Source organism: Theropithecus gelada, chromosome 14, assembly GCF_003255815.1.
Source record: "Theropithecus gelada isolate Dixy chromosome 14, Tgel_1.0, whole genome shotgun sequence".
Lineage (NCBI taxonomy): Eukaryota > Metazoa > Chordata > Mammalia > Primates > Cercopithecidae > Theropithecus > Theropithecus gelada.
Genome location: NC_037682.1, coordinates 66,736,596 through 66,764,100, shown reverse-complemented (window position 1 = coordinate 66,764,100; position 27,505 = coordinate 66,736,596). Strand labels below are relative to the sequence as shown.

Sequence of the window (27,505 nt, the reverse complement as noted above, 5' to 3'; positions counted from 1 at the left end):
CAGGGGTAGCCAGTATAAATATACAGCTGGAAAACTAGAAGATTTAAGTACTTAAAAAACACTGCTTACAGGGTTTCAAATGGCCATATAAAATGTTAGATAGCTTATGCTCTCAGTTGCTTGCTCATTACTCTGTCTGTCTCTTACATACCTACACCATACTTGTTTCTTAAGGATACCTTCAGGTCTGACAGAGCTGAGTCTCACCAATAAATTAAAGTTGGAGAGAACCCTCTTGCCAGTCTCTGGCCTAAAAGACCCTACCCACCCTCTCCATCCTGTCACACATACACACATCTCTCTCTCACCCACCCACCCACTCACTTACTCACTCACTCACACACACCCTGAAGTGAAACCCAGAAGCTTCTTTAGACCTTGGTGCAGCTGCTATCTACCCAGAAGTAGGTAATATTTTGTTACACTCTGGGTTACCTGCCTTGTTTATACTAGTATTCTTTGTATTTTTTTAGGTGTACATTGTAATGGTTTTTAGTATTTTCAGTTATTTAACCATCACCACAATTAATTTTAGAACATTTCTGTCACCTCAAAAAGTTCCCCATACCCTTTAGCTATCACCCTCAAACCCCACTTCCTCCAGCCCTACTACTCATGTATTTTATGTCTCTACGTATTTGCCTATTCTGGACTCACGCTTGTATTCTTTTACTGATGGATAGGAACACTTGTTTCCATAGCTGTATTCCAAAAGGCCTAACATAATGCAGAAGGATTTGAGTTCTCTTAAATGAGAAATAACCGGACAGATTCTCACTTTCCTCTGTAGCAACCATGTATCTTTTTGGAACAATGGAGGGTGTAAATTATTTTTTTAAAAAATGGAAGGAGAGCAGCCTTCTGTTGCAAAGGTAGATAATTTCAAAACACATATTTAACTGCAGGGCCTTTTGTCATAGAGCTCTGATAATGGTCTGACAGAAAGAACATAGATTTGGAGTAAAAAGAGAACTTGGGTTCCAATTCCATCTCTGTATTCTATTGAGTTGAGAGGTTCTTGGGTGAGTCACTTAACCTCTTTGAATTGCAGCTTCCTTTGCTGTAAAACAGTGGTATTACACATTTTGCAGGATGAATGTGAGAATTAAATCACATGAGGTATGCTAAGAACTCAACATGGCAGAGAGCCCAAGGAAGCAATGGGAAAAGGCTAGCTCCTGACACTACCCCTCACCAAACTTCCAGGCCTTTCTGAAGACTATGAGAATATTTCTGTTCTAAAATGGCAGAGATATTACTGACGCCTCTAAAACCTGCCATTCTCCTTAAGCTCCACGTTGCTTCTCCTTAAGCTATCTTCCTTTTCCGGCCATATTCCATTACTTTTAATAACATTTGTCCTCTTAATATAGCAGGTTGGTAAACACTTGACTTGTTCCAATTCCTTTATCTCTCCTCCAACACACACACACACACACACACACACACACACCCCAAGCCACCAAGCCTTGCCATTTCAACTCACTGCTTCATCTTCTTCTCATAATCTCCTCTCCCTCAAGCCACTGTTTGACTATTCCCACACACAATTTAAGTTTGATCTTTATTGTTACAATTTCCTAATGGCCCCCACCCCCTTTCTTTTCATGCCCTGGCCTCATTTCCTCCGTAACTCAAAACTCTGGTTTAAGCCACCTCTAGACATTTCCATTTTAGAGGAAGAATCTTAAGAAATCACAGAATAGGCCGGGCGGGGTGGCTTAAGCCTGTAATCCCAGCACTTTGGGAGGCCGAGACGGGCGGATCACGAGGTCAGGAGATCAAGACCATCCTGGCTAACACGGTGAAACCCTGTCTCTACTAAAAAATACAAAAAACTAGCCGGGCGAGGTGGCGGGCGCCTGTAGTCCCAGCTACTTCGGAGGCTGAGGCAGGAGAATGGTGTAAACCCGGGAGGCGGAGCTTGCAGTGAGCTGAGATCCGGCCACTGCACTGCAGCTCCGGCGACAGAGCGAGACTCCGTCTCAAAAAAAAAAAAGAAATCACAGAGTAAATCCCCCTGCCCTAGCTTGTAGGTAAGGCATAACACTCTGCATTTTACATAGATGAGACTGAAGGAGAGCCAACTGATTCTACTCAAGGTCACACTGCTACTTCTTCCCTAAAACTCCACCCCTTAGTTCTCTGAATCTGCTTATTTTCCTCAATCCTGAAGCTAGTATTCCAATATCACATCACTTATGCATTTCTGTTACCTGAATGCTTCTGTATTTCATTTGTGAATTTTAAGGAAAGGTACCTATTTCCCAGAGGGTCTTCAGATTTCAATTCACTCTAACACTGGCTGGACATGTGTTTAGTATCTCTGAGTCTGTCAGTAAGTCTCTGTCTATATCTCTCCTTATACATACACTGTATAGAAAGCACAGCCACTTTAAGTCCCTTGATGTGCCACACTCTGAGCCACCAGAGACTCAGGCTTAATAGTATCTGGAGTTTAGAAAACAAAATGATGTAGCTATGGTTAATTTCTACTAAGTAGAACACCGATCTTTCTTTTATAGCATCTATAAAAAGTATCAATATAAGCTATTGCTAAAGCATTCGAAGACTAAAAAGCAACTTCATAGCACATAAAAATGTTATCAACATGGTCACTAGGCTTCCCCCTAAATCCCATATTAATCCTATGGAATCTAATCTAAAAAACAGCCATTAGCCAATCTAAGCTCCTAGAACCCTCCTAGAGGCCCTCTGCTGCAAGTTTGACAATCAGTTCTGACAAAGCCCCAGTTTAACCTACCAACAGGGACAAGGCCTGTCTTATTCAAACATTCCACAAATATTTACTGAGCCCTTACTATGTGCCAGGCACTGTACTAAGTATTATAACGATGAACAAGATGCTATGCCTGCCTTTGATGAGTTTAAAGTCTAGAGAAGAAGGTGAACAGAGGCAGCATGAGGATCTGTAAGAAGGTATGGAGTACAGCAGAAAGAGCAGTAAACTCAGAGCCAAGAAGCGTCAGTTCTAACTCAGTTTCCTCCTGTTTTAGCAGTCTAAGATTTGGCAAGCCATGTTCTCTCTCTGGGCTTTAGTCTTCCATTTAGAAAACAAATGGACTGAATAAGATGATATTTAAGGTCCTTTTCAGCTATAAGAGTTCATGTTCCAAAAGAAGATAAAAATCGCAGCAGCAGCAGCAGCAATATTCACTGAAGACTTAGTATGTGCCAGAAATCTTGCTAGGAACCATTTACTTAAGATTCCATTTTTGTACGAAATGGCATTGCCTGCATTACTATATCACTTAAAAAGAAAAAAAACTGGAAAGAAGACTGGTTTGATTATGTTTCTTTGTATGGTTATACTCTAAGTTACAAGAAGAATCTGAAGTGATTTACAGTAAAAATACATAAAGACTAAGCCTTAAGACAATAAAGACCGCATTAAATAATACATGTAAGAAGGGTACAGCAAAAATTATTTTTTAAAAAAATTAACAGGCCATGTCAGAAAGCCATGGTGACTGAATTGAAAATCCTGTCCTAAACCTAACTTGCCTGACAGCCAAAGCAAAGAGGAAAATGCAACTAGACATGGAGCTCTCTTAAAGGAATCAAAAAAAGAAATCTTTTTCATGCTGCACTATAAGATGAATTGCAACCATGTGTTTAGTTCATTTCTCATGGGGAAGAGGAAATGAGAAATGAAGGGAAATAAGTTTTTAAAAATAATTAAACCAGTTTTCAGATACTTAAACATTTAACTTTACAATGATATATCCTTCTTATGGTTCAAATTAATTTTTTTCAATTATCATGTATTTTGTGATTAACCTAACAATAATCTTGGATAAACTATTATTCTATCTGCCTATTTGGAAAAAATTTCATTTTCAAAGGGATGTAGAACTTCATTAATATGGCTGCAAAACCCTCTTTACTGTGATTTTTTTCAAATGAAAGCAAACTGACCAACTGGCAAGACTTACAGAATCTATTGATGCATTCCTTCCAAAATAATCACCTTATCAGTCATACCTATTCACCCTTACCTCCAGGCTTTTGTGCTTAAGAAAGAAAAGTTTATCAAGTAAACAGGAAAAACAAATGGCAGATTCATTTGATTCAAATACAGGTATAAAACCTTTAAAAGTTTTTACACAGTCTTCTCTTTAGGAGAAGAATTTGCAGGAAAAAAAACCTATTGTTGTTGCTTTAACAGAAAAAAAAAATGCATTTGAAATATCCAAAAACTATAAATGATGTTAAATTTTTAACTGTGGTAAAAGATAAATTTATAATTTTAACCATTTTTAAGTGTATAGTTACACTGTTGTACAACCATCACTACGCTAATTCTTTTTGAATATGTCCATATGCTACATCTCATTGTCAGCACTAATAACTCCGTACTGTTTTCCTAAATATAATTTGGAACTAAAATTTACTGTTTTCTTATCTAAGGAAACAGCATGTTCTAAGTAAGAGATGCAATTCACAGTATTACTCTAACTGATTTTGCAAACTAAGGTTTCCATGACATCAGCAAACTATTTCCTAAAAAGAAACCCTAATAAACTAAATTCGATGGTCTTGATAACTATACTAATAATTAAACCTCAGTTGTTAGGCAGAAAGTGAGCCCTGAAACCCAGAAATGTGTAATACTGATTATAAGCATTTCTTAATAGAAAAATCTTAAGTGAATATTTTCCAATAAATTAGTTCCATTGTGGCTCAATGGAACAGGGTAAGGACAAGGATGGGCTGGAAGAGGAAAAGAAGATATATGAGATGTTCCAGAACCACTTATAATGAAAAGCACACTCCTCCATATAGGCTTTGCAATTTTGTCCATTAGAAAAGAATTTTTAAAGTTCTGTGGTAGGCATCTCTAAGCGATGAAATATTAACCTGCTACTCCCTTTAAAAGAATGAATTACAAAGGTATAAGAGACTGGAATTAGTGATAAGCAATTTATCCATTCAATACCTACTCCAACTAACTAGGGCAACTGTCCCTTGGTATAATATTTGGATTTTAATATACATTTTTTTTTCTAATTTGTTTTAAATTATGAGATATTAATTAATCACAGATTTCATAAAACAATAATTATTGGCTTCAAGGAGTATTTACTGTCACTTGATGGGAATGAAAAATTTGATCTTTTTCTCTTTGCAGTAGATCCCTCTCTTATAATCATTAAAATATGTGTCCTATGAATTGAGGGAAAATACAGACACACAACCAGGAGCTGAAAATTCTTAGTCAAGCAATCTTGACTTTTTTTTTTAACTTTAGAAGGCATCTATAGTTCAAGTTCATGCAATGCAAGAGTCCCATCTTCATCATAAATAGAAAGGACACTGGCTTACTTACTGGGTCCTGTTTACATCAAGCAAGCCTAAGTGGCTATGCTACAATGGCCATTCAACAAATGTCAAATGAGTGAACAAATATTATGGGAGGTACTTTACTGGGAAAAGAGCTGCCATCACCTAGTGAAGAGGAGGCATTTAAGCGAAAGGGAGATTCAATGAATTTTACTCTCAGAAATAACAGAGGAAAATCAGACTACTCACAAATAACATATACAAAAAAGATTCAAAAATTAAAACTACATAAAGGATCATAATAGTAAGCATTTTATAATATTTTTAAACTTTTGTAGCTTCTTTCTGTCATATTTATGAATAACTAGCAGTAAAAGTCTTACAATAGAAAGGGTCTATCTAGGCGTCTATCTAGGCTCACGCCTATAATCTCAGCACTTTGGGAGGCTGAGACGGGCAAATCTCTTGAGCCCAGGAGTTCCAGACCAGCCTGGGGAACATGGCAAAATCCCATCTCTACACAAAATATAGGGGAAAAAAAAAAAATTAGCTGGGCATGACAGTACACACCTGCAGTCCCAGCTACTCAGGAGGCTCAGATGAGAAGATTGCCTGAACCCAGGAGGGCGAGGCTGCAGTGAGCTGTGATCACACCACTGCACCCCAGTTTAGGCAACAGAGAGAGCTCCCGTCTCAAAACAAAAACAAACAAACAAAAAACCCCAAAAAAGAAAGGGTCCGGGTGTGTATTCACAGGAGCAGCAAAAGAGAGATCTACTAAATAATACTGGTGGAAAGAAAGAGTTGAACCCTAGAGATAAGGGTGAGCAATACCAGCTTTAAACAAAACAGAAAATGAACTGGGGTGAAGATTGTGTCTTTGGCTAGACACAGTGGCTCATACCTATAATCCCAGCGCTTTGGAAGGCTGAAGCATGAGGACTGCTTGAGCCCAGGAGTTCAAGACAAGCCTGGGCAACACAAGGAGACCTCGTCTCTACAAAAAAAAAATTTTTTTAATTAGCCAGACATGGTGGCACACACCTATGGTCTCAGCTATTTAAGATTGTATCTTTACATCTGTGTATTAAAACAGAGCCGAGCATGTAGCAGCTGTTCACAAAATGTCTGTTGAATGAATGTATGCATGAGTCCTTCCTTCTTTCTTCCATTTCTTTTTCGCTTCCCTTCCTTCCTCCCTTCTATCTATTCATCTTTCTTTTCCTCCACCTAGCCCTTCATTATCCTTCTAGCACCCATCATCTATCCAATTCCTTCTTCCTTTCCTTCCCAGGGCCTACAAAGTCTAAAGGATCAAGAGATTCCTTGACAAAGGTCTTAAAAACTTTTCAGTTTGCCCTCTTACAACCTATAAAGATATATTTTAGGTCTAGGCACTGAAAAGAAAATCAGTTCTGCTCTCACTCCCTACTAAGTCCAGAGGGAGAGTCTGTGCATATTGTCAGACTGAAGAAGACTTTATTGTTTCCTCCCAAGATAAAAGGGTCATACTTTGCAGCACAGCAATTAGCACAATCCTATCCTGAGGATGTCAGAAAAGGGGTAAATGTTATTTTTCCTGAAAAGTTCAGGTCAGCCCTTTTTCCCTAGTCCATATTTGAAAACCAATTCCCACCTCTTTTCTCCCCTTCCACCTCCTCACCAAAGTAGCCACAACAAATACCTTTGCTCCCCCAGTCCCTTTTATCTCATACCCCAAAACCAAAGAATGCTGACTGAATTCAGCATCAGTCTCTTACCCTGCCAGGAAAGCTAAGGAGTAGGAGTTGTTCTTGGAAACAAATGCCGAGCGATGTGTCTGTGTCATCTGGCCTCGAGAAGGTTCTTCATTCTCTGAATCTGAGAGACGTGCAGGACACTGGCAGGGAGACAAGGGAGACAACACTGTCCATTTGGAGTTCCCAAGGCATCTAGTCTAGCTATAGGTTCAAATCTCTTTCTCTATGTCACTTCTCTGTGAGCTCCACCCTGTGTTTCCAACTGCTTCCTGGAGATACCAATCTCAAATGTAGTTCAAATTCAATATATCCAAAATCAAACTCACTATATTTCTCTTCTGTAAGCCCCATAACCAACCCATCTAGAAAACTAAATGCCATCTATTTCTGTCCCTTACTTCTAATTCATAGTAACATTTGGACAGCGGCTTTAGATACTCCAACACTTCTAAATATTTTATTTCATTTACTGTTTATGTCACTCCCATTAAAAGCAGGGTGATTATCTGTCTTTTACAGATAGCAAACTGAGGCTCAGAGTAGTTAATTTTCCTGGAATTACAGGGTTAATACATGGATAAAACTGGTTCTTAAATTAAGAGCATTAGTCTCCAAGCTATTTCCACTCTAATCTATTCTACTTCTAGAATGTCTCTCAGATCTAACTCTTCCCATTTATATTCATGGTCATTGCCTTACCTTAGATTCTCATCATCTTTTGCCTGGACTACTGCAACAATCTACTTACTGGTCTCATTCTCTTCAGGCTTTCTTCTCTCTAATACCCTCCACACCACCAAGAATTATCTTTCCAGCAATCACTCCCCTGCTTAACTGCTGGTGACTTCAGGATAAAGTCTAAATGCCTCAGCCTAATACCACAACCTTCACAAACTAGACCTAACCTTCTTTCACAGCTTTTCTCCCACAGTTCCCACACATGGAACTCCCTGAGCTCTAGCACAACCAAACTATTTTTACTCTCCACATGTACCACAGTCTTTCAAAACCTCTATCTACCCTTTGGATATGCTACACCCTTTGCCTAAAATTCCATCTGCGCTCTCTGCCTATAAAATACTCATTGGCCTTTCAGAGTCATCTAAAATACCACTTTTTCTGCAAACGCTTCCAAATTATCCTAGAGTTAGTTTTTCCATCTTGTTTATATCCATTCATTTATTGTTGTTTTACTTTGGAGTCCCTTTTTAGAGTCTTTCCAATTACATTAGAAACATCTTAGAGGTATGTCTTTTACATATAATGTAATGAAGTTTTGCCTCATTATTAAACATGAGAGTCTTTTTCTTTTAATGGATAGCAACTAATCACACTGAACTGTAGCTTCTTATTTAGGGGTCTGTTGTGCTTTATGCAATGAGCCCTGTGAGAGCAAGTGACCATCTTTTAAAAAAATTTCCAATACTGTTATATAGTAGGTAAAGAAGAACCTTTTAATCAGTTGATGATTAACCAATTATCTAATGATCCAGTATTATCAAAGTAAGAGTTGTAGATGTAGGCACGCAAGGCATCATATGGCTCCGAGTACCCTGCATTCCTGAAATGCTTTGTTTTCCTCTCGGCTGACAGGCACAGCAACACAAGAGACTGATTTGAACAATTACAATTTACAGAGAGGCCTTTCAATTTTGTAGGGTATCATTCCTCAAAGAACCCTGTTGTACAAAATATTCAATGAAGAAACTTTAATAGCACTAACCCATTATCAAATTTTATATAATATTCTCTTCTCACTCTATAAAAAAGAAAAGCTTTCATACCAATAGACTCAATAGGGAATAATGGCAATTTCTGTCTATATAAGCCTCTCTTCATAATTAAATCAGTACCAAGTAAAAAGTGTTCAAATCCTAGCTCTGTCAGCTATCACTGTCACTATGGGTTAGTTGTTGTTTTATCTTCCTGAGCCTCAGTTTCCTCATCTGTAAAATAAAGACTTCTCTGTCTACTATAGTGACAGGCCATTAAAAATACCTAGAGTACATTAGCTAACAAGTAATAAGTGCTCAAAAAGATAGATCTTATTTGTATGAACTCCCAAACTATTAATCTTTTAAGAAAAATTTCAGTTTTATAACAGATATATGCCAAGTTCCTTTTTTTTTTTTTTTTTTTTGAGACGGAGTCTCACTCTGTTGCCTAGGCTGGAGTACAGTGGCACGATCCCAGCACACTGCAACCTCCGCCTCCCTGGTTCAAGTGATTCTCCTGCCTTAGCCTCCTGAGTAGCTGGGATTACAGGTGCCCACCACCACACCTGGCTAATTTTTGTATTTTTGGTAGAGACAGGGTTTCACCATGTTGGCCAGGCTGGTCTTGAACTCCTGATCTCAAGTGATCTGCCCGCCTCAGCCTCCCAAAGTGCTGGGATTACAGGTGTGAGCCACCGTGCCCGGCGCCAAGTTCCTTTCAGTTATTGCAAAATAAATTACATTACAAATAAATAACTATTTATTTAGACAAAAGCTCTCCCACCCCTCTACATTTCTATTCCCAATATTTACTCCTCATCTTTCATCTTTGATAAAAATAAGCCCCAAGGCACTATGGATGCCTAAAATGGTACAAAGCATGCATAAATTAAATCCTTGCAGTGACATCTAAAACAATGTTGTACCTAAAAAAACTAAAAGAAAGATAATACTCAAAGTTGGCAAGATGTGAGGAAATTAGTTTAGTACTCCTCACGCACTACTGGTGGGAGCATAATAAACCTATAATAAATATAAACCTTCTGGAGGGCAACTGTGTAATAAACATCAAAAATGTTAAAAAGAGCACTCCTTTTGACCTGGTCATTCTACTTCTAGTAATTTATTCTAAGGAACTAATAAGAAAAAAATGAGACAAGTGGATTCCATCACAGTGGTGTTTAAGATAGCAAAATATCAACAAAAGATTACTTAAATAAATTCTACAGTCAAGAATATTAGAAGACCACTGGATAATGATGTGGATTATTTATTTACACACAAAAAATAGGCCGGGCATGGTGGTTCACACCTATAATCCCAGCACTTTGTGAGGCTGAGATGGGTGGATCATTTGAGCCCCAGAGTTCGAGACCAGCTTGGGCAACACAGTGAAACCCTGTCTACAAAAACAAAAACTTTAAAAAAACTAGCCAGGCGTGTAATAGGCTCCTGTGGTCCCCGCTACTTCAGAGGCTGAAGTAAAAGGATTGCTTGAGCCCAGGGGCTTGAGGCTGCAGTGAACTATGTTCACGCCACTACACTCCAGCCTGGGTGACACAGTGAGACCCTGTCTCAAAAGAAAAAAAAAAAAAAGGAAAGAACACCTACACTTTGTTTTTGAGACACAGTCTCGCTCTATCACTCAGGCTGGAGCACAGTAGCGTGATCCCAGCTCAATGCTGAGATCACTGCTCCACCTCCCGGGTTCAAGCAATTCCCCTGCCTCAGCCTCCCAAATAACTGGGACTACAGATGCACGCCACCATGGCCAGCTAACTTTTGTATTTTTTATTAGAGATGGGGTTTTGCCATGTTGGTCAGGCTGGTCTTGAACTGCTGACCTCGGGTGATCCATCCACCTCAGCCTCCCAAAGTGCTGGGATTACAGGTGTGAGCCACCGCGTCTGGACAACACCCACACTTTAAGATAAATTAAAAGAGGTTATAAAACAGTATCTAGGCCGGGCGCAGTGGCTCATGCCTGTAATCCCAGCACTTTGGGAGGCTGAGGTGGGCAGATCATGAGGTCAAGAGATCGAGACCATCCTGGCTAACATGGAGAAATGCCATCGCTACTAAAAATACAAAAGATTAACTGGGCGTGGTGACACGTGCCTGTAGTCCCAGCTACTCAGGAGGCTGAGGCAGGAGAATCAATTGAACCTGGGAGGCAGAGGTTGTAGTAAGCCAAGATCACGCCACTGCACTCCAGCCTGGTGACAGAGTGAGACTCCATCTCAAAAAAACAAGCAAAAAACCAGTATGTATACTAGGTTACATTTTCTGAAAAGAAAAACAATACATGGTGTATATTTATATGTTCTTAGAAATGAACATATCTATATGTTCTATATGTTCATATGGTACATATCTATAAGGATATGTACTAAAATGTTTATAGGGATCATTTCTAGGTTGGGGGATGACAAGTAATTTTTCCCTTTTTGCTTTCTAGCCTTTAGTATAACCATAACTGCTGCATCAAATTGTTTTCTAATGATTCGATTATTGGATTAAATGTACCATAACTAATTGTAATAAATTAAACACTGTGCTCACTTTATTTCCATTCTAAAAAAAAAAAACACATGATAATCTGCTACTAGAGTAAGCTTCTTCCTCCTTCCATTCAAACTTAATTTGATAAACATGTATCAAACACTTCCAATGTGCAGGGTACTACAGGAGATTTAAATGGATAAGACATTTCCTATACTCAACAAACTTACAATCTAGTAGAAAAACACAAACACACAAAAAACCATGATGTAAAGGAAAATGAGAGAACTCTTATAAAAGTTACAAAGTGGGGGCTTGGGGGAGTGGCTGATGGGAGTCGAGAAACAGAAGAGGAATTCCTATAGGCTTCATGAATGTGACAGCTTTTGAACTGGACATGGAGAGATAAATAGCCTTCCAACAGGTAAGCTAGATGGCATTTCAATGAGATGAAAATGCAAGAGCAAAGACCTTGAAAAGGGAAAGCACAGTGTATGTATTTGGGGGAAAGCAAATATATACTCCTTAGAGTTTTGGGGTATAAGCAAGGATGAAAGCATAAGCTAGAATCACACTGAGGGCCTGAATGTTGCGGTGAAGAGTCCTCATTTAATTTCACAAGAGGAGTCATTAAAATTTTGGGGACAGGAGAGAGAAATGATCAGTCTCGCTCTAATCACAATAGTTTCTATGTAAAAAATAATCCTTTGGTCAGCTTTCTTAAGATTCTTTTGGGTCTCAATTTGAATGTAGTCTTGGCCAAACTAAATGGAATTATTTGCTCCACACTGAAAACTCTTAAATTAGAGCCATTTAAAAGTCCTCCAAAATATAAAAGCAGCCCAGGCACACTGGCATGATCATGCCTGTAATTCCGCACTTTGGAAAGCAAGGTGAGAGGATCCCTTGAGCTCAGGAGTTTGAGACCAGTCTGGGCAACATAGGGACACCCTCATCTCTACAAAATAAAAAAAGTAAAATAAAAATTGGCCAGCCATAGTGCTACACACCTGTGGTCCCACCTACTTGGAAGGCTGAGGCGAGAGGACTGCTTGACCTTGGGAGGTCGAAACTATAGTGAGCCATGACTGTGCAACTGCACTCCAGCTTTGTCAACTGAACAAGTCCCTATCTCTTAAATAAATAACTATAAAAGAAAACAGAAAAAAAGGCAAAAATCACAAAAATCTAAAACTTGACACATTCGTAGGTCAGATTTTATTCAACGCATTTGTAAAACTGGCTGTTATCAAGAACAAATCAGAATTTGTACTTTCTGACTCCTTTTAAGATTAAAATTAGGTGGATGCATTTGATTTCTATTTCAAAAATGGTAGTGGCAAATGAAAACATAATTAGAGTAATTTCCTAGTCTTGGCATGACCTAGGAACAACAGGTTATTTCTATCAAAGGACCATTGTGAAGGGTCAGCTCTCTCTGTCAAGGCTAGTTTATCCTTCTGGGTTGTTGTGCCTGAGGACCTTAATGGGTAGTAGAACTGTCAGGGTGAAGAGGTAGAGCCGCGGTCTTTAGAGACTACAAACCACAGCTGGGGCTACTAGTCATACAACATACTACATACACAAGACCATCATAGAGCTTATTCTTGTCTAGCTAAACTGTAGCCTCTCTAGTAGCAGTCTTTTTTGCCCTCTGTGGTTTCTAACGTTCAGAGCATTAAGAGTACACAAACACTTCATGCCTGTAAACTGAATCTTTTGGAAGGCTGAAACCCTGTAAAATGTAAGTGGCTTGTTTAATAATTAAATAATTATTATTATTATAACTAGAATCAGAAGCCGCACATGTATATGGCACTCAGCAAACACTACTGTACCAAGAAAGCTTAAAGAATTTTCTTTTTTAAGTTCAGGAAAGACACCTTTGCAAAAATAAAACCAAGGCCAGGCAGTGACTTACATCTGTAATCCCAGCATTTTGGGAGGCCGAGGCGGACATATCACTTGAGCCCAGGAGTTCACGACCAGTGTGGGCAAAATGGTAAAACCCTATCTCTACAAAAAATACAACAATTAGCTGGGTATAGTGGCACAAGCCTGTAGTCCCAGATACTTGGAAGGCTGAGGGAGGAGGATTGCTTGAGCCTGGAAAGTTGAGGCTGCAGTGAACCATGATCACACCCCTGCACTCCAGCCTGGGCAACAAAGCAAGACCCTGCTCCAGAAAAATAAAAATAAATAAACCCAGAAGCACAAAGAAATTAAGTAACCTGGCCAAAGTTGTACAAACAGTTACAATGCTGGGACCTGTGTAAGAGGTAGCCTGCTGATCCAGAGATTTTTTTTTTTGCCCCCACTCGGCTATCTTGCCTGTCATTATAGATGGTAAAGCTTTATCGATTCCAGCTGCCCAGAAAGATAACCTGAAATATTAACAAGCCTGAATCACAAAATATTTTAAAAGATAGGAGTCTAAAGATGTGCTAAGTACACTCACAAACAATATATGTCCAATCCAATATGACTTACTAAAGAAATAAAACTCAATGTGATTATCCATTTGGGTATAATTAGTGGATCCTCCAAAAGTGCTTCCTTATGTAAGTTAAATACACAACTTGCAACCATTTCTAGTAATTTACTTGGTAAATAAGTAATGAAACAAACTCAGGCAGGATTTGGCCCAGTTAGAAGTCTAATTAAATATAGACTAAGTATCTAAACCTACCTTATATCTACACTGTGCTGCTTAGGGTATTACAACGAATAAAGGAAAGTAAAATACATGCTTTAAGAAAATCTAGTTGAGGACAGAAGACAATGTACAAATCTTAAATGTCAAATAACACATAAGTCAAAATAACAACATACATATAAATCTTATCACAAGTAGTAAACTATACTAGGTTTTTCCTTTCACTCACCTGCTTTTCCCACTGTTCCTTCATCTTCCCACAAGTCTTAATATCCCATTCAAAAATTATTTTCTCAAGCTCTGGCCTGGATGTAAGTTCTTCACTACTTTTAAACTGCACAGTCAATGACTGTTACTGGTCTCACAGTTTACCAACACAGGTCTTTCAGGTCCAGGTCACCTGGGCTAACCACTGATTTCTGAGGCAGGTATCCATTAAAAAGGTGATTTACTTACACGTTCCAGATTTGTTTTCAGTACTAATGGTTCATCTCTTTTTTTCTGTTCATCCATTTTCCTTTTCCCTGTTTCTGTATCCTCTGGTAACAGCTTGTGGATTTGATCTTCAGAGGGTTTTTCCTCTTGTAACTTTTCTTCTCTCAGCTAAAAATACAAATAATGCAAATACAGTCGAGTTTTAGGCAACTCTAAACTTAAAAACATATTTTACTCTGTAGTTTATTAGAACAAACAGATCACATGGCAGTTTTGAGACTATTTTTCTTATCAGATATAGAGCCCTCTTGATTTCTAAGTAAATCTACCTTTACTTGGCTCTTGCCAAACATACTCTTCAGAGCTAAAGATTTAACCGCTCTGCATTGTTAAGCAATATGAAATCATATTCCCATAAGCCAGATGTAACTGCACTGGACTAGGAGAAGAGCAGAGATGGCCACAGAAAGCCAGAGAAGCTGGATGAGGCCTCCTTGGCAACAAAAGAATGACTTAATGCAGTTCTAACGTCCTATATTTTTATGCTGTTATCCTGCAGTTACAGGATAAGTCAAGATACACAGTCTACAAAGAAATTTTGTTTTAATTTTATAATAGTAGAGATGGGATCTCACTATGTTGCCCAAGCTGGTCTTGAATTCCAGGGCTCAAGCAATCCACCTGCCTAGGCCTCCCTAAGTGCTGGATTACAGGCATGAGCCACTGCACCTGGCTGTACAAATTTATGGCAGAGAGATATGCTCTTTATTTTGGGGAGGTGGCATGGCATTATCAAAATAGCATGGGCTTTGCAATAAAACCTTGGTGACCATGAGCAAAGGAAGCATCATTTGCTTGTCTTCAAGAAAACAGGGATAGTGCAACTTACCCTGCAGGAGTAAATGAGATAACAATATAGTAGCATTTATTAACAGAGTCTTGCTGTGTACCTATAGTACATCAAGACTCCATTTCTACTTTTTTTCCTTTTTCCTGTCTAGAGTTTTAATAACATTTAAATAAAATGATGTATATCAAAGCAATTACAGGCTACTAATACTTTTAATTATTCTTATGAAAAAATTAAGCTAAAGAACAAATAAATATTTTTGATAGGCTGCTGCCTCTGGGTTCAAAACAAAACAAACAAACAAAAACAGAAAAAACCCCAAAACAACAAAGCCTTAGTCTTATCTTTCGATTTCTGTAGGTCTGATTTTTGTAAGCCTGAAATAATCTTTAAGATATTAGTCGAATTCATGAGGTTATGAATATGCAAAGAACACCAAACACAATGCTGTGCCAGGAGGAGATTAAAATTAAAAAATGTACTACCATCTCTGCCCAATCCAAACAGGAACACAGAGGGAAGGAAAGCAAATCCATAGCTGGGGAGAAAACAAAACTATAGTCTACACTAACTGCCCACTTAAAAGATTTAAGGTCTTTTGAAGATCTTAGATGAGAAGACCTTATTCAACAACTTGACTACAGGGGTGGTTTACTTTTAGAGGACAAAGGAGCATAATGGTTCAAAAGAGAACAGGTTTTAGCATCATTGGAATTATCATTTACTGAACTCTGTGTGTCAGGTGCTTAGCCAAGCACTATGTCTACATTGGTTTAAGTGTTAGGTAACGTGTTTAAATTCACACTGCCATAGGCATGGGGATGGAATGCAAATCAAGGTCTATCTCAGCAGTTCTCAACCAAGAATTATTCTGCCTCCCTCCCCAACTTGCCAGAACATTTGGCAAGTCTGGAGACAATTTTGATTGTCACAACTGGGGAAGTGGAGTCTGTGTGCTACTAAACATCCTAAATGCACAGGATAGCCCCCTCCAATATATACATAAATACTGCTATTTTTAAGAAAACTAAATATTACATGTCTTGTTTTATATATCTTAGTGTTATTTTGTTTGGTGCTTAATGGTGTTAACATACTATGTTCTCTGGCTTTTCTAGTGTTTTAGAATGTATCCTTCTGCCTCCAAATAATTTATTTTTTTCTTAATTTTATTTTTTAATAGAGATAGAATCTCACTATGTTGCCCAGGCTGGTCTCAAACTCCTGAGCTCAAATGATCCTCCTGCCTACCAAAGTGCTGTTATTACAGGCATCAACCACTATGCCCAGCTTCCTAATAATTTTTACCACTGCTCTCAAAGTTTTTGACAATGTACTTGGGTTGCTGGCAAACAACATTTTCATTGCAATGCTGAGCCACTGCTAACAGACCATTAGCTAAAAATTTACAAAAGTGAAAAAAATCATGTATCCAATTTAAATATTCAAATGAATCATGTTGGTGTTTTCCAATATGGAGTTCTATACAAGTTTTCATTTCTTTGTTTTCATTGCTTTTGGTTGTTATTTATAAGGATTTGAGAACTTGGTCTCTAGAAGCGAGTTTTTATACTGAAAAAGACTAAGGGAGGGTCAAAAAATAGCTTTTTTTTTTTTTTTTTTTGAGACGGAGTCTCACTGTGTCACCCAGGCTGGAGTGCAATGGCACGATCTCGGCTCACTGCAAGCTCTGCCTCCCGCATTCACGCCATTCTCCTGCCTCAGCCTCCCGAGTAGCTGGGACTACAGGCGCCTGCCACCATGCCCGGCTAATTTTTTGTATTTTTAGTAGAGACGGGGTTTCACCGTGTTAGCCAGGATGGTCTCAATCTCCTGACCTCGTGATATACCCGCCTCGGCCTCCCAAAGTGCTGGGATTACAGGCATGAGCCACCGTGCCCGGCCAGAAAGTAGCATTTTAAACGTGAATAAAAAATATCAATTGCTGTTGTTTGTTGAACCCTTCTATGTTCTAGGCATTAAGTTTATCAAACTTACCTCATTTAATCCTTAAAGACTCTGTTTCTATTTATTTATCATTACTATTTTATAGAGACAAAAATTAAGACTCAATGGTTATTTCTCAAATCATAGACATTAAATACTGAAGAGCTTGGATTTTAAAGCAAACCATTGGCTTCAGATACCGGTTTCTCAACCTCAGCACAACTGACATGCCAGGCTCTATAATTCTTTGTTGTGAGGACCAGGGCAGTCTGAGAAGGCTTATGCATTAATACTTCTGCAGGGTGTAGAAGGACAGAGCAGCACAACCAAAAAAGACAGAAAGCCAATATAAAGTGCTGCAATAGTTAGCCCATTAGTTGGCTACAGGTATATGAAATGTATCTCAAGACTGTCAGTCTGAGGTGAAAAAAAAGGAAGCATGTATCTATTGGCTCCCACATCCCACTGACCAAAGTGTGCCCCATGGAGTGTTAAATACTCCACAATGATTGGCTTGTACAACCTGAGTAAGTCCCCATGGTAGGTACTGCAATAGAGACAACAGAGCAGAGAAGCCATAGAGCTAAAAAGCAGCAGGACCCTAAACAAGGAGATAGAATGAAGCCATTCACTACTGTAAATGAGGTCATTTTTACTCCTTCCATTTTCAGATGCCAATTACTAGAGAAAAGTTATTGACATCTGTACATTAATCTCATAATCAGCCACACTATCAGGATTACTAAGCAATTTTTTTCCTGAAAAGAATCTTTACTTTTCCCTCATTAATTTCTAAAACTAAAATTTTAAAAATCAAAGCATAATATATACACAGAAAAGTATACAAATAAAGGAATGATAAATTATCCATTCACCACCACCAAGATCAAGAAACAGTTTATTACCAATACAGCCCTTATGCTTACCCCTCACCCAAAAGTGAGTGAACTATGGTAGAAACCATGATTCTGGTTTCTAACACCAAAAAAAATCATTTTACCTATTTCTGAATTTTATATAAGTGAAGTCTTACATGCTTACTGAATCTTTCTGCCTTCACTCAACATTCTATTTGTGATATTCATCCACGTAGGTACAAGCAGTTTATTATTTCTTGTTTTGCTGTATAGTATTGTGTTGTTTGACAATAAAACAATTTAACCATCCTATTGTTGATGGATATTTAAGTAGTTTCTATTTTTGGCTATTTATAAATTGACTGCTAAAAATATTATGGAATATGTATGCAGGTATACACAATGTTCTCTGGAGTGTATCTTAGAACAGAAACTGCTGAGTCATAAGGTATGCAGCCACAGTTTTCCAAACTGGTTGTACAAATTACATGCCTCCCTCCCCAGTGTAGAATGACAGTTGCTCCCAGCTTTGCTGACACTCAGTACTATTTGTCAATTTTAGCCATTCCAGTGTGTATATATTGGCACTGCATTATTATTTTAATTCGTATTTCTCTAATGATTAAAGATGTACAACAGCTACAACAGCTTTACATGTTTATTATGCGAAAATCCTCTTTTATGAAGTGCCTATTGATATCTTTACCCTTTTTTCTTTTAGATGTTTGTTTTTTTCCTCTAGTAATTTGTAAGAGTTCTTTATATTTTTTGGATATGAAGCAGTTGTCAGTAAAAATATATGAATACATATATACATATATCTTATATGTATGTACGTGTGTGTGTGTGTATATATACATGTATACTTTTTCCCCCTCTCACACAGAAGCTTGACTTTCTCACTATCTTAGTACAGCTGTCACTCGGAATATGTGGGGGATTGGTTCCAGGACCCCCACATATACCAAAATCCATACATACTTAAGTCTCAGAGTAGGCCCTGCAAAACCTGCCTAAATAAAAAGTCGGCCCTCTGTATCTGCAGGTTTTGCATCCCATGAATACTAATTTTCAATCCATAGGGTTGCAAAACAAAATGTGCATATAGATAAACTCATGTAGTTCGAATCTCTGTTATTCAAGGGTCAACTATACTCTTCTGAAGACAAGAAGTATCAAGTTCTAATGCAGTTCAATTTATCACTCTTTTACCTTATGGTTGGTGCTTTTTCTATCCCATTTATAAATGTTGCTTACCCCACTATCATGAGAATATTCTCCCATGTTATCTTTAACGAACTTATTATTTGACCTTTCAGTCTACATAGAATTCATTTTTTATGTTAAGATATAACCCACATATGACACATATGGAATGTATAGTTCAATGAGTTTTGTCAAATGTATATATCCATGTAATCATTTCCCTAATCAAGATACGGAACATTTCTGCCCTCCCCAGAAAGTCCTTTTGAACCTACTGGCAATCAATCTCCCAAACCACTTAGCCCCAGGCTACCACTAATCTGATTACTATATTAGTTTTGCCTATTATAAAAATATACAAGATGTATTTCTTTGTGTTAAGTTTCATTCACTCAGCATGATACTTTTGAGACTGATTCATCCATGTTACTGAGTTTACTAATAAGACACTTCTTTCTACGGATAAGATATAACACATTGTATGAATAAAGCACAATTTGCTTATCCACAAGTGTTGGACACTTGGGTTGCTATTTAGTTCTGGGCTATTATGAATAAATCTACTGTGGACATTCATGTCATTTTGTGGACAGGTGTTTTTATTTTGGTTGGCTAAATAGCTACAAGTGGAATTGCTGCATCACACAGTTAAGTGTATATTTAAATTTATAGAACAACAGCCAAAAGGTTTCCAATGGTGGTTATATTTCATACTCCTACTACTACTGCATGAAAGTGTATCTTATTTTGTGGAATGTCTGTTCAAATCTTTTGTCCTTTTTTTAAACCTTACTAGTTAGATTAGCAAGAGTTCTTTATATATTCTGGATCCAAGTCCATTGTTAGATACACATTTCTTAACATTGTCAATAGGTTCTCAGAAACTGAAACTTCAAGCAAATGACATATAATAAAACAATTTTACCATAGGCTAACTGGTATAAAAGAGTTAAGTTCCGACAGCATATTTCTATTCACAAAAAAACACCAAACTTCTAAATAAAGACCCAACTACTTCTAATATTAAACACTGAGATGAATGAGAGCTACACATACATTTAAGAAAGATAAAAACAAGCAAGATAATTATTTACCCAATTTTGGTGAATCAGTGAGTGATAGTGGTTGCAGTAGTGATGCGTTAAATCAAAGAATACATGTTTGCAAAGAAAAACTCTAAAGAGCACCTCCTACCACTATGCAGTGCAAAAACAATGACAGATATGATAGGCTCACTGAGCACTTTCGTACTACATAGTTCATTGTTCTCCATTTGTATGATTATCATATACTTCACAAATTGTTATTTTACAAAAATTTGTACTCATTTATTCACTAATTTCCTAACCTATTTATTCCAGTTCAGGGTTACAGGTGGCCAGAGCCTATCCCAGCAGCTCAGCGCATAGGCTAAGAACAAACCCTTGACTGGACACCATTCCATCACAGGGCACACTCACACACACATACCCACTCACTCAGACTAGGACAATATAGATATGCCAATTCATCTAATGTGCACATCTTTGAGATGTGGGAGGAAACCAGAGTATCCAGAAAAAACCCACACAGGTATGGGGAGAATGCAAACTCCATGCAGACAATGGCCCTGGCTGAGAAGTGATTTTTTTCTCTCATCAATGTCATAATGAAATGATGTTGAACAAAATAACATCATTGTTGAACAATGACCTGCTGTATATAGTATACGATATGGGTCCAATTTCATTCTCTCACCGTATTCTTAAATTCTCTCCATGCAAGGGCAGAAATGCCTGTACAATATTTACCACCAATCCATGTATCTTGAATAATGCTCATTTCCTCATGAAAAATTATTAATATTTATCTTCATAATTGTTTATTAACATAATTACTGATTCTAGGTGATGGATATACAGAGGTTCATTTTTATTATTCTTCCCAGTTTTATGTCTGTTGAATATTATAAAAATCAGAAATTCTGAGATCATTTATAACATCTGTTATGTTTGTTAACAAACCTCAGGTACTGGGTGATGATTAAAATAACTGATGGGCTTATAGGAGCCTATGAAGTGAAAATTCTGATTATAATCTTTTACATACTAAGTAACTACTCCAGAGTATATATTTCCTGTTAGTACTTAAGATGTTAACTAGCCATCCTTGGAATATAGGCTAAAACATATATACATGCCACGCTATTTCAAATAAGGCATTTAAAAATATATTTCATAACACCCAGAACATATCTCATATCTCTATCACAGACTTCTAATATAAATTACTTGTGTTTGTTCGGGCATGGTGGCTCACACCTGTATCCTGACACTTTGGGAGACCGAGGCAGGCAGATCATTAGGTCAGGAGATTGAGATCATCCTGGCTAACACAGTGAAACCCCATCTCTACTAAAAATACAAAAAAAAAAAATTAGCCTGGCGTGGTGGCAGGTACCTGTAGTCTCAGCTACTCCGGAGGCTGAGGCAGGAAAATGGTGTGAACCCAGGAGGCAGAGCTTGCAGTGAGCCAAGATTGCCCCACTGCACTCCAGCCTGGGTGACAGAGCAAGACTCCGTCCCCGCCCCCCCCCAAAAAAATTACTTGTGTTCAATTACTTGTTTTCAAATCCCTTTTCCCCCAGATACTGTGAGCTTCTTCTAATCAGCAACCTATGCATCCTTGATTTCCACTCCCCTACTTGAGTTCCAGATACAGGGTCTGTGTTCAATAAGCTCAGTTCCATAAATATTTACAGTGCATCAGATTCTATGTGTTAGGCAAATTTTTAGTGCTAAGACTATAGTCTTGACCAAAAATGACAAAGTTGCTCACAAGCAGAATGCTGTTGAAGATTGGACTGATTTTTTTTTTTTTTTTTTTTTGAGACAGAATCTCGCTCTGTTGCCCGGGCTGGAGCACAATGGCATGATCTCAGCTCACTGCAACCTCCGCCTCTCAGGTTCAAGTCAGTCTTGTGCCTCAGCCTCCCGAGTAGCTGGGATTACAGCTGTGCACCACCACGCCTGGCTAATTTTTGTATTTTTAGAGACGAGGTCTTACCATGTTGGCCAGTCTGGTCTCGAACTCCTGACCTCAGGTGATCCACTTGCCTCGGCCTCCCAAAGTGCTGAAATTACAGGCGTGAGCCACCATGCCCAGCCTGGACTAACTGATTTTTATAAACAGTCCTTCCAACAAAGATATTTTTTGACACAAACCATACCTATTGTGGTGACTGTTCCATGCTTTGTGAAGAACCACTGTATTCTCAATTCCACCATAAAAGGTAACAACCAGACAGTGCCATGGGTATAGGGCTTATGGGGGGAGTGCTGCTCAATGGTACTTTAAAGACTAGAGCTTATATATCCATAATTTTCTGATTTTCTTATCTCAACTGGTTAAATGGACCACCATCCAATAATAGTAGACTAAAGAAATAATTTGGGAGCGCCGTAGAACCATACAGTCTCATGGTGTTTAATTAATCCTTCTCCTGACAAGGGGTAACAGGTTTTTCCTTATAAAATAAAATGATGCACATGAAACAGTAAACTATGAGTTATGAACATTTTATTCATGTTCTGGTTATCTCTGGGCCAATGGTTCTCAATCTGGGACCCTAGATTCTAAGGGGGGTTTCACAAGCTAATAATGGGAATCTTTAAGTTAATTTTTAACATATTTTTAAAAATCTAACAAATTAGACACTTATAGTCCATAAGTTTCTATCTATTAAATATCACCCTCTTTGCTTTTTAGAGACAGAGTCTCACTATGTTGCCAAGGCTCCAGTGATCCTCCCGCCTCAGCCTCCCAAGTAGCTGGGATTACAGGCATGCACCACTATGCCTAGCTTAAGTATCACCATATTAATAAGTAGGCTGAATACACTTTTTTTGATATCTAGAGCTTTTTAATAGCGCTATTAAAATACTTTAAATTCATATGGGGATCATGAAAGGAATATAATACAAGCTGGTAAAAAAGTTGCAGACCACTGCTTCAGAACCACTGATTCAGAACATAAACTAGTTAGATAATCAAACTGGTGTCAGAACATTTCAATTTACTTTGGTATCTAGAACAACTGATGCTTTATATCCTCTATTTCCTGTACTCTCACTTGGCAGTAACAGCTACGGCTTCTATAGGGTCTGACTGGTGACTACTGCTGATGCTATCCACAAAAACAATGTATTTGGGGTGAAAGGACTACTCTTAGCTCCCGTTTACAGCATCCTGAACTCACAGCAAACGATCTCTTGCATACAAGGTAACGTGCAAAAAAGCCGTAACTTTTACTTGATGTATCACATAAATAGCACCAAAGCATCTGACTTGCTCTTATGAGTCTTACCTAATTTTAAAGAAATCACATTTATCATACTATGTTCTCTTCACTTTAAATTCTAGACCACTTTCAAATTAAATGTTAGCTTTAGAATTAAGCATATCTAAATATTTATGCCAAAACAATATTTTACCAATTTTCTCCTTATGTAATAAGATATTTAAAATTACTTCCATACAGGTTTTAAATTATTACGTGCATTTTGTAGATAGGCATATAAAATGAATTGTAGGCATCCAAGTTTACATATAAATTGAACCAGCAGATATCTTATCAGTCATATGTTTAGCTGCCAAGCCGAAAGGCTGAATGAAAAGGGGGACAGTTGCTTACGGGAAGCAGAAAGAGCTCTTAAGTCATCACTGTAAAAAGACAAAGACACATCTTCACTGTCCAAGTTCAAGAAAATTGAGAATTCATTTGTGTTTCATATCAGTAACTTGCCAGCCTCCAACTATGACTTTTTGAGTTTTCTGTTTCTTACCCAAAGGCAGCAAATAAATGGTAGCAACAGAAGGAATTACTTTGTGCTAGATTTTTTAGAATTCCAAATACTAAATATTAATAAGTAATACTTATATACAGTTTACTATGGACCAGGCACTATTTTACAATAACCCTATAAGCTTGGTACTATGATGTCTATCTTACAGACCAGAAAACTAAGACATGGAGAACTCAAATAGCTTGCCGAAATTCACATACTATTAAGTGGCAGAGCCAGGATTTGAACTCAAGAAGTCAGCTCTTAATCACACTACTGTTTCTCAGCTTAGGGTAAAATATCTACATCATCTGTATTATGATTTGTTGAACACCTGCATTTTTTAAAAAGTTTGTGATAAACAAAAAAGTTTACTCTCAAATGTAAACAACAAATAAGACCTTAAACCCTGATTTGAATCTGGAAAAATATAACCAAGTTTGCAATTTTAGAGGAACACTCATCACTGAAAGCAGATTACTTGTGAGGTTTTAAACAAATTTGGCTAGAGATGGGCATTTTAAAAATCTGTTTATCTTATGGAATCTTTTCTACATATTATATTTTTAAAAGTTATTTCTGACTCTTGAATGGTTTTGGATTTAGGGAAAATATTGGCATATATGTGATATATTACAATATTTTCTATAATTCTATACAGCCATTAAAATGTTGACATAGATCTATATTAATACGGAAAACTTCATGTGATATGCTAAATTTTAAAAGGGCAGTAAAAGTGGCATGCATAATGTGATCTTAAATCTGTTTTTAAAGTCTTAAGCTTAAATTTCTGATAAATATTTAAACATGTTAATTAGGTGGCAGGATTACTGGCGATTTTCCCTTTCTGCTTTAAAACTTTTTGATAACCTGAATGTTTCTTTCCCAATTAACAGAAATGCACAATTCTGCTTATGTTCATAAGCAGAAAAAAATAAAGCTATTCTAATTTATTAAAAGCCTCACTCATTACATATTTTAACAAAATATTTTATTTTATAGTAGAGACAACAGTGGCAACAGCTTCTGGAAAATTCCTTAATTTGGCTTCCAAGTAGTAGTTAAATGATTTTATTAATACTTAAACCATAAAAATAATTATACTAATATAGTAACCTTATAACTACTGATCCTGACCCTAAACAATAAGACAAGGAAAAACAGCACACTGCAGAAATAACCTGAATAACCTGCTATTCTAATTCAATTTGATCGTGTTTTGAATGCTCCAAGTGTGTTCTTTTCTTTGAAAAGCACATTATTTGACAAAACTGTTTCTCCACATCTGGGTAGTTACAAATAGCAAAAGGAGACAACTATATCTAATGTTCTTGGATCCTGAACATCCTATAAATTAAATGTTCTTCCCTCATGTAGTTAAAATTCAAACATTATATTCAGAATTTTTCCTTCTTCTTAATACCACACCTGTTACCTGTACATCTTAAAGATGTACTATGAGATTCTGTACTTACCTTCTGGTTTTAGAGATATTCTAGCACATGCTAAAAGTGGGCATTTCTTCAAACATTATATAACATTTCAAAAGAAAGAAGAAAAAATAGCAATAGTGTAGGAAAAAAAACCCACTGGAAATCTTTTTTTTTTTTTTTTTTTTTTGAGACAGGGACTTGCTCTGTTGCTAAGGCAGGAGGGCAGGGACGCAAACACGACTCACTGCAGCCTCAACCACCCAGGCTCAAGCAATCTCCCCAGTTCAGCCTCCTGAGTAGCTGAAACCACACCCGGCTAACTTTTTTAAAATGTTTTTGTGGTGATGAGGTCTCACTATATTGCCCAGGTTGGTCTCGAACTCCTGGGTTCAAATGATCCTCCCACTTCAGCCTCCCAAAGTTCTGGGATTATAGATGTGAGCCACTGTGCCCAGCCAAATCCCTAGAAATCATAAAATATATCTAGCTGTATCATGAACCAGCCATATATACATCCTTACACAAGTCATTTCTAATAAGAGAAGGGGCTGTGAAACTAGATGATTAGAACTTCAATTAGATAAGTACTCAGTGAAGAGCTATGTGTAAGATATTACGTTAGATACGGTGGAGCTAAAGAGACTAAAACAGACAGATCTATCTTGAAAGATTTATAATCTAATAAGAAAAAGCTTTTAAAATAATCTGCTTGTTCTGTGGTATAACAACATATTTTAAACTTTCTAGATAAATAAAGCTACTTTTAAAATAAATAAATAAAAATAAGAAAAAGGCCAGCTCAACAGTTCACGATACACTGCATAGCCAAATGGATTTAAGTGCAATTTTTTTTTTTTTATACTTTAAGTTCTAGGGTACATGTGGATAACGTGCAGGTTTGTTACATATGTATACTTGTGCCATGTTGGCGTGCTGCACCCATCAACTCGTCAGCACCCATCAACTCGTCATTTACATCGGGTATAACTCCCAATGCAATCCCTCCCCCCTCCCCCCTCCCCGTGATAGGCCCCGGTGTATGGTGTTCCCCTTCCTGAGTCCAAGTGATCTCATTGTTCAGTTCCCACCTATGAGTGAGAACATGCGGTGTTTGGTTTTCTGCTCTTGCAACAGTTTGCTGAGAATGATGGTTTCCAGCTGCATCCATGTCCCTACAAAGGACACAAACTCATCCTTTTTTATGGCTGCACAGTATTCCATGGTGTATATGTGCCACATTTTCTTAATCCAATCTGTCACTGATGGACATTTGGGTTGATTCCAAGTCTTTGCTATTGTGAATAGTGCCGCAATAAACATACGTGTGCATGTGTCTTTATAGCAGCATGATTTATAATCCTTTGGGTATATACCCAGTAATGGGATGGCTAGGTCATATGGTACTTCTAGTTCTAGATCCTTGAGGAATCGCCATACTGTTTTCCATAATGGTTGAACTAGTTTACAATCCCACCAACAGTGTAAAAGTGTTCCTATTTCTCCACATCCTCTCCAGCACCTGTTGTTTCCTGACTTTTTAATGATTGCCATTCTAACTGGTGTGAGATGGTATCTCACTGTGGTTTTGATTTGCATTTCTCTGATGGCCAGTGATGATGAGCATTTTTTCATGTGTCTGTTGGCTGTATGAATGTCTTCTTTTGAGAACTGTCTGTTCATATCCTTTGCCCACTTTTTGATGGGGTAGTTTGTTTTTTTCCTGTAAATTTGTTTGAGTTCTTTGTAGGTTCTGGATATTAGCCCTTTGTCAGATGAGTAGATTGCAAAAATTTTCTCCCATTCTGTAGGTTGCCTGTTCACTCTGATGGTAGTTTCTTTTGCTCTGCAGAAGCTCTTTAGTTTAATGAGATCCCATTTGTCAATTTTGGCTTTTGTTGCCATTGCTTTTGGTGTTTTAGACGTGAAGTCCTTGCCCATGCCTATGTCCTAAATGGTATTACCTAGGTTTTCTTCTAGGGTTTTTATGGTATTAGGTCTAACATTTAAGTCTCTAATCCATCTTGAATTAATTTTC

The 27,505-nt window shown here is 37.6% G+C and overlaps 1 protein-coding gene across 2 annotated transcripts in view; it reads right to left on the bottom strand.

The window, feature by feature from the left end:
- Nucleotides 1-27,505, bottom strand: part of RNF169 (ring finger protein 169) — a 90,808-nt gene that overhangs the window by 20,037 nt on the left and 43,266 nt on the right. For both annotated transcript variants that reach the window (XM_025357371.1, XM_025357372.1), the window contains exons 3-4: nt 14,373-14,519; nt 7,065-7,183 (exon numbers count right to left, since the gene is read on the bottom strand). In XM_025357371.1, the coding sequence (XP_025213156.1) occupies nt 7,065-7,183; nt 14,373-14,519 (266 nt within the window). The remainder of the gene's footprint in view (nt 1-7,064; nt 7,184-14,372; nt 14,520-27,505) is intronic.